The following is a 12,478-nucleotide window of genomic DNA, read 5'->3' as shown; positions in this document are numbered from 1 at the left end:
AACTGTTGAACCGCTGGACCGTTGGATTACATTCCTGGTTCGGTAGGTGCAACATTCTGAAGATGTCCATTCTGCCCAAATTTGTGTACTTATTGCAAGCCCTACCTGTGCATGTCCCCTCAGAGTTTTTTAAGCAAACACAGGCCGCGTTTGGGACTTTCTTATGGGCAGGGAAGCGTTCCCGAGTAAACAAAGCTGTCCTCTCATTACCTAAATTATGTGGTGGCCTTGCCATGCCAAACATACGTACGTATTATCATGCAGCACAGTTAAACCGTCTTATAGACTGGAACCGACACAGCTCGCTCAAACTGTGGCCACAATTAGAGCAGGCACAAAGTAGCATCATGCTACGACGTGCTCCGTGGTGCCGTGCCCAACAACAAACCGACATACAGCATCATCCACTGATAGGGAATACCATCAAGGTATGCGCGAGGCTGTTAGAGCAGTACCACCTGACAACGGAGACCTCACTGCTACGCCCAATTTTGGGCAGCCCAAACTTTACACCGGGACTTAGAGACGCCAAATTTGTTGCACTCCGCGACTCGGGGACTTTTCAGGCCGCACACTTCAGTGAGATGGGTAGGTGGAAGTCGTCAACCCAGCTGATGGACCAGTTTGGTCAATATCAGCTGGACTTTATGAGAGCAGGCCAGCTGGACCACTTCCTCAGAACCATCCCCCCACCACCCACCGGACAGACTCTTACGACTTTGGAGGAGTTGTGCGAGGAGTCAGGAGTGTTACCCCACGCCCTGTCCTTACTACATACGCTGCTGGTGACCCCCGTAGAAGGGTATCAGGTTCCTAGCCTTGACAGATGGGAACAAGACTTGGGCTATCAGCTAACACCCGCTAAGAGACAGCAGATACTCACATTTACACATAAGTCATCAATTTGCACCAAAGTCCAGGAGACCAATTATAAACTGCTGACAAGGTGGTACAGAACACCAGACCTACTGCACAAACTCTTCCCGGACACATCGGACCTCTGCTGGAGGTGCCGATCAGACAAGGGGACACTAATGCATATCTTTTGGTCTTGCCCACTCCTCAAGTCGTTCTGGGAGGGAGTAAGACGAATTACACAAAGATTCACGGAACGCGAGGTCCCAGATGACCCAGCGTACTTCCTACTCCATGCAACCTCTACCCCAGCGAAGGTATACAAAAAGTCGGTGGTGCGCCACCTACTAGACGCAGCTAAGGCCTGTGTCCCCCTATGCTGGAAATCCTCCAATCCACCGACGGTTGCCATGTGGCTGCGGAAGGTAGATGAGATAGGGCGGATGGAAGATCTAGTCCTGTCAAAACAAGATAGGGGTGAACTCTACTCCCAGACCTGGCAATTATGGGCTATATTTAAATACTCCGAAGAGGGCCAGGCCCTCAGAGGAGAACCGCTGTCACCCCCTGATCAGAGCCTGCCCTCACACCTGGACACGCGACCCTGACGGCAAAAACCGCCAAGACAAAAAGAAACCGATGGACAGAGATGCTGGTCCATGCTCGCGAACCTCCCCCCCCCCCCCCCCCCCCCCCACACTCCCTGATCCAATACTGAAATACCTATCCTTATACCTCTCTTCACCCTCTACCCCTGTACTTTTCTATCTCTCCCTTCTTTGTCTCGGGACTGCTCGCTGAGCAGCACCCAGATCTCTATTTCTATTTTCCTATGCTTTACTACACTTAGAAAACGGAAATGGTGGAGGACTGGCACACGGTTCCATAGTTCCCGGCAGCAGAAAGACACCACGAAAGCACAGAAGGAGATGGGGGGCTAGCTTTGGAACTGGGGGCGGTGATACGGGGCGGGTGGCATATAGCCTTCCGTGCCGTGCGCTGCCACACCCAGCCGGGGGAGATGTTTCCACGGACAGTTTTAGAGTATTTACGAAACTTTCCTCTCATGTAACTGCCATGTCTTATATGTATGCCTCCATATGACAACTGTTGTACTGTTTATTTGCTGTGGTCCTTGTGGGCCGGTCTTCTATTTTGTATAAATAAAAAATTTAAAAAAAAAAAAAAAAAAAACAGCATCTCCCAGCGATCACGTGACTCTATGCTCCTCGCATCCCTAGCTGATGTCGGCAGGGTAATCTCGGCCCCCGCCCACTTGAGATGACACACAGGGAGAGCCTGGAGTCATATTATCGCTGGGAGATGCTGTTAAACCAGGTAGAAGAAATCTTCTCCCCCCCCCCCCCACCCCTCCCTCCTTATAGGGAAGTGATCCCCAAAAACTTTCCCAATGGGACAATCAACAACAAGGAGAATCTATAACTGTCATTTGCTATATTTTTCTTGAGCTTCCACTCTTGTACATGTTCTACATTTAACAGTAATTGCTACATAAGCTCTATTGTAATTAAATAATCTGTATAAAATGTAATTTCTAGTTCAGTCTTAAAACGGCTTTGATTTTGTGAACAAATTCTGTCTTCTTTGTATGGAGATATTTAGTACTATTGGTGGTGGAACTCCCCACAAATCCGACGGAATTCCTCTTAAGCCTGCCTTGCATACACACGGTCACACAAGTTTGGTGAACTTTTGACTGTCAAGAATGCGGTGACGTACAACACTACGTCGAGCCAAGAAAATTAAGTTCAATGCTTCTGAGCATGCGCATTACAGACGAACGGTTTCCGCTAGGATTTTTCCTGGGGGGGGGGGGGGGATTTCTTTCTTTCTTTCTTTCTTTCTTTCTTTCTTTCTTTCTTTCTTTCTTTCTTTCTTTCTTTCTTTCTTTCTTTCTTTCTTTCTTTCTTTCTTTCTTTCTTTCTTTCTTTCTTTCTTTCTTTCTTTCTTTCTTTCTTTCTTTCTTTCTTTCTTTCTTTCTTAACGGCGTATCTTTACGGAGTCGGGCGTATGTAAAAAAATTTTTTTTTTTTTTTTTTTCCTCAGCTTAGGCCGATACGTATTCTCCTACCTATTCTCCTACCTATTTTTGGTAAAAAAAATCGCAATAAGCGTTTATCGATTTGGTTTGTGGAAAATTTATAGCATTTACAAAATAGGTCGTTTTTATGGAATCTTTATAATAAAAAAAAAATATTCTACTAATGGCGGCGACCAGCGATTTTTCTTTCTTTTTAAATCTTTCTTTCTTTTTCTTTCTTTCGTCAGACACATCGGACAATTTTGACACATTTTTGGGACCATTGTCATTTTCACAGCGAAAAGTGCTATACAAATGCACTGTTTACTGTGAAAATAGCAGTGAAGAAATTAATCACTAGGGGTTAAGTGTGACCTCATGTGTGTTTCTAACTGTGGGGGGGCGGGGCTGGACCTGTGACGTCGGTGATCGTCGTTCCCTATATCGGGAAACAAACGATCACTGATATTTTCACAGTGAAGAACGGGGAAGGTTTGTTCACACACACACACCTCTCCCCGTTCTTCAGTTCCTGTGACCGATCACGGGACACCGGTGACGATCGGGTCCCACGGGAGCAATGTCAAGGAGCTTCGGACCGGGTCCTGTGCGCACGACCCACGGCTGGGCTCTTAAAGGGGACGTACGTACACACACACACACACACACACACACACATTGTCAATTTTTCTAATAAAAACGTTTTTTTTTTAGAGAATCGTGATCTTCATTTTAAGCAAAATAATTTTTGCCAGAATCGTGCAGCTCTAATGTATGGCCAGCTTAAGTTTTGGAAGATTTTTGCAAATGATCGACAACTGCTTGTAGATTCATGCTGGATTGGAAAAATGCTGCAAGTCTCTGCTGTCGGCGAACAATCGCATGTTTTTCCAATCCATTACTACTAGTGTCTTTCTCTGGGACAGTCCTGAGTTCTTTGATTCTCCAGTCAGTTTGGAAGTGCAAGTTTTCCAGTTGTTTAATATAATGTGGTCTTTCAGCGATGGTCCTGCTGTCGGCAGGACCAATCTCTGTGTTCTGATTAGACTCCACTTCCAGTCAGGCCAGTACAGGGTATCCTTATGGAGTTATCGGGACCAGAGCTGAGACCCACTCTTTGAAGCCTCATTGTTGCAAGAGTACATAGAAGACCTTTGCTAGGTTGAGGTTTCCCCTGTTTGGTACTAAGGCTACACGCTGTTATTGCTGCTTAAATGGTTACTGGCATTGTGAAGGATTTTTTGGTGAGTACAGAAATTTTAATTTATTTTCTTCTCATGTGTCATTAGGTCATGAAGTTGCAGGGATGTTGACCTTGAAGCAGTTATATGAAATAGCACTGGTGAAATCTAAAGATGAATCCTTTATTCTCCGGGATATGCCACTGATAGAAGTGGTAAAGTGTCTCCATGGCAGTGCCTGTTCACTGGGAATCAAAGTCGTCAGGGAGTAAGTATATTCTCTAGGAACAAATAATGGAGAGGTAGATTGGTTGTATTTTCTGTGTGGTTTCTTCTTTTTTTTTTTCTCCTTCATACATTGTACAGCTGCAAAAACTAGCAACATGCAAACACAAGAGTATACAAGTACCAGATACAAATTGAAGATGTTAGTAGCCAGCTAGTTTACTAGAGTTTGAAAAACACAATTCTAAAAAAAAGTAGTAGAAGGGATGTCACATATGTCGGTGATGCAGTGTGATTTTCCTGCATGGTATGTTTTATGAAAGAACACCAAGGGCCAGATTCTCAGAGACTTACGTCGGCGTATCAGTAGACACGCCGTCGTAAGTCTGAATCTGCGCTGTCGTATATTTAAGCGTATTCTGGAAACCAGATACGCTTAAATTTGGCTAAGATACGAGCGGCGTAAGTCTCCTACGTTGTCGTATCTTAGGGCGCATATTTACGCTGGCCGCTAGGTGGCGCTTCCGTTGTTTTCCGCGTTGAATATTCAAATGAGCAAGATACGCCGATTCACAAACGTACGTACGCCCGTCGCAATTAGTTACGTAAGACAAAGGCCGGCGTAAAGATAAAGCAGGTCTCTAGGTGGCGCAGCCCGTGCAAGGCATGGACGTCGGAACAAGCGTATCTTTTTACGCAAGTCGTACGTGAATGGGGCTGTGCGTAGGTTCCTTTGACGTCACAGGCATTGAGCCGGCGTATCTTTGGGCGTAAATGCTGAGCATGCGCCGTTCGGCCATGCATCCACATGGGGACACGCTTAATTTAAATGCAACACGCCCACGACCTGCCTACTTTGAATTACGCGCGCTTACGCCGGCCGATTTACGCTACGCCGTCGTAACTTACGACGCAAGTGCTTTGTGAATACAGCACTTGCCTCTCTAAGTAGTGGCGGCGTAGTGTAAATAAGTACGCTACGCCCGCACAACGTAAAGCCGCCCTACGTGACCCCAAGATGTGAAGCCTAGTGCCTTGTACACATGACTGGTTTTCACGATGAGAAAACTGCCATTTTTTTATGTTGGTCATGAAAACCGGTCATGTGTATGCTCCCTAGCAGTTTTCTTGACGACAAAACTGCCCGCAAAACAATTTAAACCAGCTCTCTTTTTTTTCTCGTCGTGTTTCCCGTCAGTCTTTTTCTCGTTGCGAAAAACGGTCGAGTGTATGCTTTTCTGAGGGGGGGGGGGGAACGCGCAAGCTCAAAATCAACTATGAGACGGGAGCGCTCCGTTCTGGTAAAACTAGCATTTGGTATGGAGATATCACATTCGTCACGCTGTAACGGACTGAAAAGCACGAATCGTCTCTCACCAAACTTTTATCAACACGAGGATCAGCAAAAGCAGCCCAAAGGGTGGCGCCATTTGAAAGGAACGTCCCCTTTATAGTATCGTTGTACATCACCGCGCTTTGGTTGGAAGTTTTTTTGCATGAACGTGTGTATGCAAGTCAGGCTGGAGAGGAATCGCGTTGGGAAAAATGTGTTTTTATTTATTTTCTTTGCCGAGAAAAATGGTCGTGTGTACGAGGCATAAGAAGTGCCCTTTCTTCCCCATAATCCCTGAAAGCAGGCTGCATCTTACTGTGTGATACTTTCAGGTTGTGACCTTTGCAAAAGAAAAATTGGCAGATGATTAAAAAAAGCAGAATTCAGGTAGAATCATATTGCAGGCAGAAAGTCAATGCATATCTGTCAGGATAGGCATACAAAGACTGTTGTTGCTAAACACCTTCTGCAAATACTAGAGGGCAGTGTGTAGCTTCTGGTCATGGGCAAAAAACTGTCTGCAGAATCAAAAGTTGGAATTCAACATCTATGTGCTTGTTCAGTGTCAGCGACTCAAAGTTGTGAAAGCGGAAATCTGACTGACGGCCAAGCAAGTCTCATTTAAGGAGATGGCAGCATTTTTAACATATTTCGGACATGAAAAATTTGCTTTAACCTCTTCCATACAGGGCAGTTATACACACTTCCATACCAGGCCTATTCTGGCACTTCTCTCCTACATGTACAAATCATAATTTTTTTGCTAGAAAATTACGCAGAACCCCCAAACATTATATATGTTTTTTTTAGCAGACACCCTAGGGAATAAAACGACGGTCATTGAAACCTTTTATCTTGCACGGTATTTGCGCAATAATTTTTCAAACGCCTTTTTTTGGGAAAAAAATTGTTTCATGAATTAAAAAACAGTAAAGTTAGCCCAATTTTTTTGTAAAATAGGAAAGATGATGTTACACCGAGTAAATAGATACCTAACATGTCACGCTTTAAAATTGCGCACACTCATGGAATGGTGCCAAACTTCGGTACTTAAAAATCTCCATAGGCAACGATTTGAAAATTTTTACAGGTTACCAGTTTAGATTTACAGAGGAGATCTAGTGCTAGAATTGTTGCTGGCACTCTAACGCACGCGGCGATACCTCACATATGTGGTTTAAACGGCGTTTACATATGTCGGCGGGACTTGCGTGTGCGTTCGCTTCTGCGCGCAAGCTACCGGGGACAGGGGCGTTAAAAAAAATTATTTTATTTCTTTTTTTTTTATATATATATATATATTTATTTCTTTTTTTACACTTTTTTTTTTTTTTAATTTTTTTTTTTTGATCACTTTTATTCCTATTACAAGGAATGTAAACATCCCTTGTAATAGGAATGTGTGTGACAGGTACTCTTTTATGGAGAGATGCGGGGTCAATAAGACCCCACATCTCTCCTCCAGGCTGGAAAGCATGAAATCGGTGAAAAAAAATTCACCGATCTCATGCTTGCTGTTGCTTAGCAGCCGCAATCGCGGCTTTGTTTACTTACGGGGACCCGGGCGTGACGTCATCACATCGCGCCCGGGTCCTCGACGGTCATAGAGATGACTGGTGACCATCTGGTCACCAGTCATCTCTATGCTTCCTGCGAGAGCCGGACGATTCGTTCTCCGGGCCCCCGATGGCACGGGAGAGCCCGGAGAAGCACCGGATGGCGGCGGGAGGGGGGGGGATGTCCCCTCCCACCGCCTGTAAGAACGATCTAGCGGCGGAACCGCCGCTATGATCGTTCTTACGTTGTGCAGAATCGTCGGCACAAGAGAAGGATATCTGAATGATGCCTCTATCTGCAGGCATCATTCAGATATCCCCCTGCAAAGCCCAGGATGTCATATGACGTCCACTCTGAACGGCAGAGGTTCTTTGTGGACGTCATTTTACTATGGGCCGGTAGGGAAGTGCTTAAGGCATTCAGAAGGCAGACCGTCATATCACAGCCTAGGCAGGAGGACAGGCTTGTGTACCTATCGCTCAGAACCGGATATAGAAGATAATAAAGACTAACCAAAACCTTTTTGCTTAGGCACTGTTGCATATTATTTTGCGCTATTTTCTTTTTATCTACTCTCGGGGGCTGTCTCAGGTATGCAGGAATATCAGTGTGTTTCATTACACTTTTTATTAACCAGTGAAGGGGGCAGGCATATGACACTTTAACAAGTGTACGTGGCACAAGAGAGGAAAGGCCCTGGTGTTGAGCAAACTGACATGGAGAAGAACTGCTGTACTTCCCTTTGTTGCTGGAACACAAAATATTTCTTTAGGCTTTTCCAGGCTACAAATGAAATGGTTTTATTGTTATTTTGTTGAAGGACACAGCTAGATCAGACCAATGAGTATTGTGCAACCTGCAGGAGTTGGACTCTAGGGACAAGCAAAAGATTAAAACGCACTCCAGGTTTTGCTATTCATCCCTATGTGCAATACACCTCTCAGTTATTTGTCTAATGCTCAAAAAGTAGGACAGAGAAATTTTCTTGCTACTTTTATTTTTTCTTAATTTTTTTTTTTTTATGTGGGAATGCAATTTGACAATAAGAGCTGGTTCACACAGGGGCGACTCAGCCGCCTGACAAGTCGCGCTTTGATCCATTCAATGGAACCGTACTAATAGGAGCGACTTAAGTCACTCCGACTTAGAAAAAGGTTCATGTACGACTTTGGGGCGGCTTGCATTAACTTCGATACAGAAGTCATTTTGCAAGTCGCCTCTGAAGTCGACTCGGTAAGGCGATCTCAAAAGTCGTGCCTCCCCTGTGTGTACCGGCTCTTAGAGTGGCCACGACATTTGGCCAGTAAAGATGATAATACCAGCAATGGCCCAGATTCAGGTAGAATCGCGCAATATTTGCGTGGGCAAAGAGCAAAAATTTTTCTCTGCGCCCACGCAAATATTGCGCTTTGCCCGTGATTCACGGAGCAGTTGCTCCGTAAATTGCGCGGGCGATATGCTAAATAGCCCTGCGTAAGGGCGCCTAATGTAAATGATCCCGCCGGGGGCGGGAATCATTTAAATTAGGCGCGCTCCCGCGCCGAGCGAACAGCGCATGCTCCGTCGGGAAACTTTCCCGACGTGCATTGCGGCAAATGACGTCGCAAGGACGTCATTTGCTTCTAAGTGAACGTGAATGGCGTCCAGCGCCATTCACGGTTCACTTACGTAAACGACGTGAAATTTAAATTTCACGAGCGGGAAGCGCAGCTATACTTTAGCATTGGCTGCGCCTGCTATTAGCAGGAGCAGCCTTATGCTAAAGTGGCCGTACGGAAACTCCGTACCTTGCGTGCGCAGGGCCCGCGCAACTTTTGTGAATCGGTGGTAGTATGCAATTTGCATACTATACGCCGATCACAATGGCCGCGCCCCCTAGCGGCCAACGCAAGAATGCAGCCTGGGATGTGAAGGCATAAGGAGGCTTATGTCTGTCACATCCTAGGCTGCAGTCGGTGTAACGAGGTTCCTGAATCAGGAGCACTCGTTACACCGGAGCAAGTAAGCCCTTGCGCCGCGCAACCGCTTCTTGAATCTGGGCCAATGTGTGTGGGTTTTTTTTTTTTGTAACTGTGGTGCTGGGTGACGGGCCAGATCCTGGTAATCTTCCCAGCACTGCACTTTTCTTCCTCAGCAGGATCAGCTGCAACTACTCTGCTGGTAATGGCGGAGCCTGGAGGGTTTTGCTCCCCCAGTGGATTTGTATAATGGATCGGTTATGGAGCCATAGCTTTGCCAGTGATGCCCAAATCAACATCTTAGGCATTTGCATCACCTGGAGACAGCTTGCCTTTGCTGCAGTCTGTGAGTGATGTCCCTGGGGGATTTCCCTTACTCCATGGCTGCCATTTCCTGGGTCACTTGAGCAGGTGCAAGCAGTCATCAGGATGTAAGGATGTTGATTGGAGATTTATCCATTCTAACGGCTACCTCTCTCATGATCCCCCTCCACCACTGGAGCCCACATGCCAAGTCTCCCTCCTCACCTTGACATTCTTTACCAAGGTCCAATTTTTACCCTGCTTTATAATCGCTGGCTCTAACGGCATGGCTGTGGAAAGCTAGGTACTACAGGGCAGAGACCTATCCTGGCTGTCCTTTGCACTACGCTTCGAGCCCGGATCTCTAACCCTCAATTTATTATTACTGTACCTGAAATGCATATTTCTTATATTAAAAACTTTTAATAAAATTTCAGTAAAACAAGAGGGGTAAAAATAATACCAAAACAATGTGTAAACATATAGTATTGATATTCTTTATACAAACATTGTACCCCAAATATAAATTTAGAGCGGCAACACTCTGCTACTGTAATAAAGCATGGAAAAGGCAAGATTTACAGACTGAAAAAACTATTTCATCTGATGTGAATTGTAGTTCTCCTGACAGACTTTCCACAGCTCTGATTTTTGGCTTTCCCCCAATGGAGAGTGAACTGATGGATGGGCAAAACTTTAGCTAGCACTTTGGAATCGGTTACAACAAACTTTTTTCTTTTGGGATAAAGATTTTACATAAAAGTTGAGCATTGTAAACACCCCTGTCAGTAGTAAACGGTTTGTCTCAGGCCTATAACTGCTACATCTACAGGTCAACGTGTTCTTTTGCCAGTATGGACCATATGGATTCTGATTGGCCAGCGCTGTCCACGTGACTATGCTGACAAATTAGAATTCCTCTGGTCTGTACTGGCAGTGATTGACGGAGAGGAGAGAAATCTGCAAGGATTTAAAATTCCAGTTGGAGCGCGTTGCGGGAGCCTTTACTGCTCAGGATCTCAAGAGGTAAGTACAGCAGGGATTGGGGGGTGAGTAGAGGGTCTGGTGCTAGGTCACCTTTACAGATTTTCTGTAAACGTAAACAAACACGTACAAAGCTAAATTGCAGGTATTTTCTTATTTAAAAAAAATGTCCACGTATTTCTATTGGTCCATTGGTAAGTATAAATATTTCACACCTATTTTTTTTCTTGTGGAAGCAGAGAACCACTGTAGTAGCCAGCGCTACTACAGTGAGCCTCTGTTTCCTGGGTCATGTGATGAGTCCAAGCTGGACCAAAAAAACGATGTAGAAAAAAAATCTCGGAATTCAGCTTTAAATTAAACTCATTTTGTTAAAGAACAAAAATGGTTGTGCTAAGTGTCAGAAAAATATGATAATATAAGGCCCCATGCACACGAGACGCTGGTAAACTCGAGTTCAGAGGCATTTGGGCATTTTTTTTCAACTGCCCCTGAACACATTTAATGTTATCCTATGTGTCCATGCACACGATCACGTTTTTTGGCGTTTCAAAGCAGTTGGGTTTAGGGCCGTTTTTCCAAACCCAAAATTTTGGGTTCAGAAGCTTTCAGCTTTTGCGTTTTAGACGAAAATCGCGGCAAAACACGGCACAAATAGTTTGATTCTGAGCTTGGGGAGGGTCTACAGTGTTTTGGGGATAAATGCTGACAGCCGCAAATCACGGTAAAACGCTGCAAATCGCGGCAAATCGCCGCGCAATTCGTGGCAAAAACGGGCGTTTTAAATGCCGGTTTTTGCCTTTGAAAAGCTGAGATTAGAGGCGTTTGTAATAGCCTCTCGTGTGCATGGGGCCTAAATGACTAAATAGTGATGGCTGCACACACATATAATTAACTAATATAAATAAAAACATGTTTCACTATCAAGAACAGAATCTTGAGGGACCCCGAGAGAGAAAAAAAAATGAGAGGAGGGAGTAGAATTGTAGGTAATGCTAAAGGTATGGTTGGATAAGGAGTAAGGGAATCAGTGATATATTTGTTAATCCCATTTGTTTAAAAGAAGAAGGGGAAAAAAAAAAACTTTCATTGAAGAAACATGAAGGCTGTCATTGCTTACCTTTCCTTTTGAAAATTCTAGGTGCCTGCCACACTTTGACTTGCTTCAATACTTTTAATCTGAAACAAATATGTAAAATTATTATTCAGACATTTTTATATCAGTCTTTCATTTGATGTTTGCCTCCACAGCCTGTGCCCAGAAGAGTATGGAAAGTTTCTAGAGGAGCGTCGAGCTGTCCATCAAGCTGCTGCAGAAGCTCGACTAGCGGAAGCTGTGGCAACAAAGAAGAAGTGATGTGACCAGAGAAGTTGAACTCAAGTACTGTGTTATGTTCCCTGCTGCTGTGAATAATTTTGTACAAATTGCAGCCTAGTGTCTGTACAGCATTATATTGTAAAGAAGATGGCATGAAACCGGTATTAATACTTAATTTCTAGTGTAATAAAAAGAGGCATCATATGCTGCGAACCTTTGCTATGTCCTAAAAATTGTTACTTGTGCTGTTTTAATAAAAGTAAACTAAAACCACTAGTATAGCAACTGCAAGAGGCTGGATGGTGTTCACGAGATCATGTAACCCTGTTCAGTTAGAGGCGTGGTGTTTTTTTTTTTTTGTACCACTTTACTACAGGGCCCAGACCAATTTTCAGCTTTCAGTGGCATAACGTTTTGAATGATAATTGCGCGGTCGTGCAACACTGTACCCAAACTACATTTTTATCATTTATTTTTTCCCACAAATGGAGTTTACTTTTGGTGGTATTTTTTTTTTTTGACAGTAAAAAGTTTTCTCTTTATTGAAAAATTAACAAGTGACAGGAAGCAATGACAGTTGAAAGCATCATGAACACAGTCAGTCAAGATTGCATTAACAATTCAAGTAGGGGAATCAGAGGCAGATGCAATAGTAAGGGCCACAGACCAATAGAGAGGTGAGCCGAACCTAAATCAACAAAGCAGTAGGATCAAGCAGGGGGG

The 12,478-nt window shown here is 44.4% G+C and overlaps 1 protein-coding gene across 1 annotated transcript in view; it reads left to right on the top strand.

Annotated features, from left to right (window-relative positions):
• MRPL11 (mitochondrial ribosomal protein L11) overlaps window positions 1–12,031 on the top strand; it is a 40,819-nt gene extending 28,788 nt beyond the window's left edge. The window contains exons 5-6 of the mRNA XM_040328887.1: window positions 4,186–4,345; window positions 11,689–12,031. Of these exons, the coding sequence (XP_040184821.1) occupies window positions 4,186–4,345; window positions 11,689–11,794 (266 nt within the window). The 3' untranslated portion in view covers window positions 11,795–12,031. The remainder of the gene's footprint in view (window positions 1–4,185; window positions 4,346–11,688) is intronic.
• Window positions 12,032–12,478: the final 447 nt, after the last annotated feature.

Source organism: Rana temporaria, chromosome 11 (genome assembly GCF_905171775.1).
Source record: "Rana temporaria chromosome 11, aRanTem1.1, whole genome shotgun sequence".
Lineage (NCBI taxonomy): Eukaryota > Metazoa > Chordata > Amphibia > Anura > Ranidae > Rana > Rana temporaria.
Note: the sequence above shows the minus strand (reverse complement) of the source record. Positions and strands in the feature narration are given on the sequence as shown.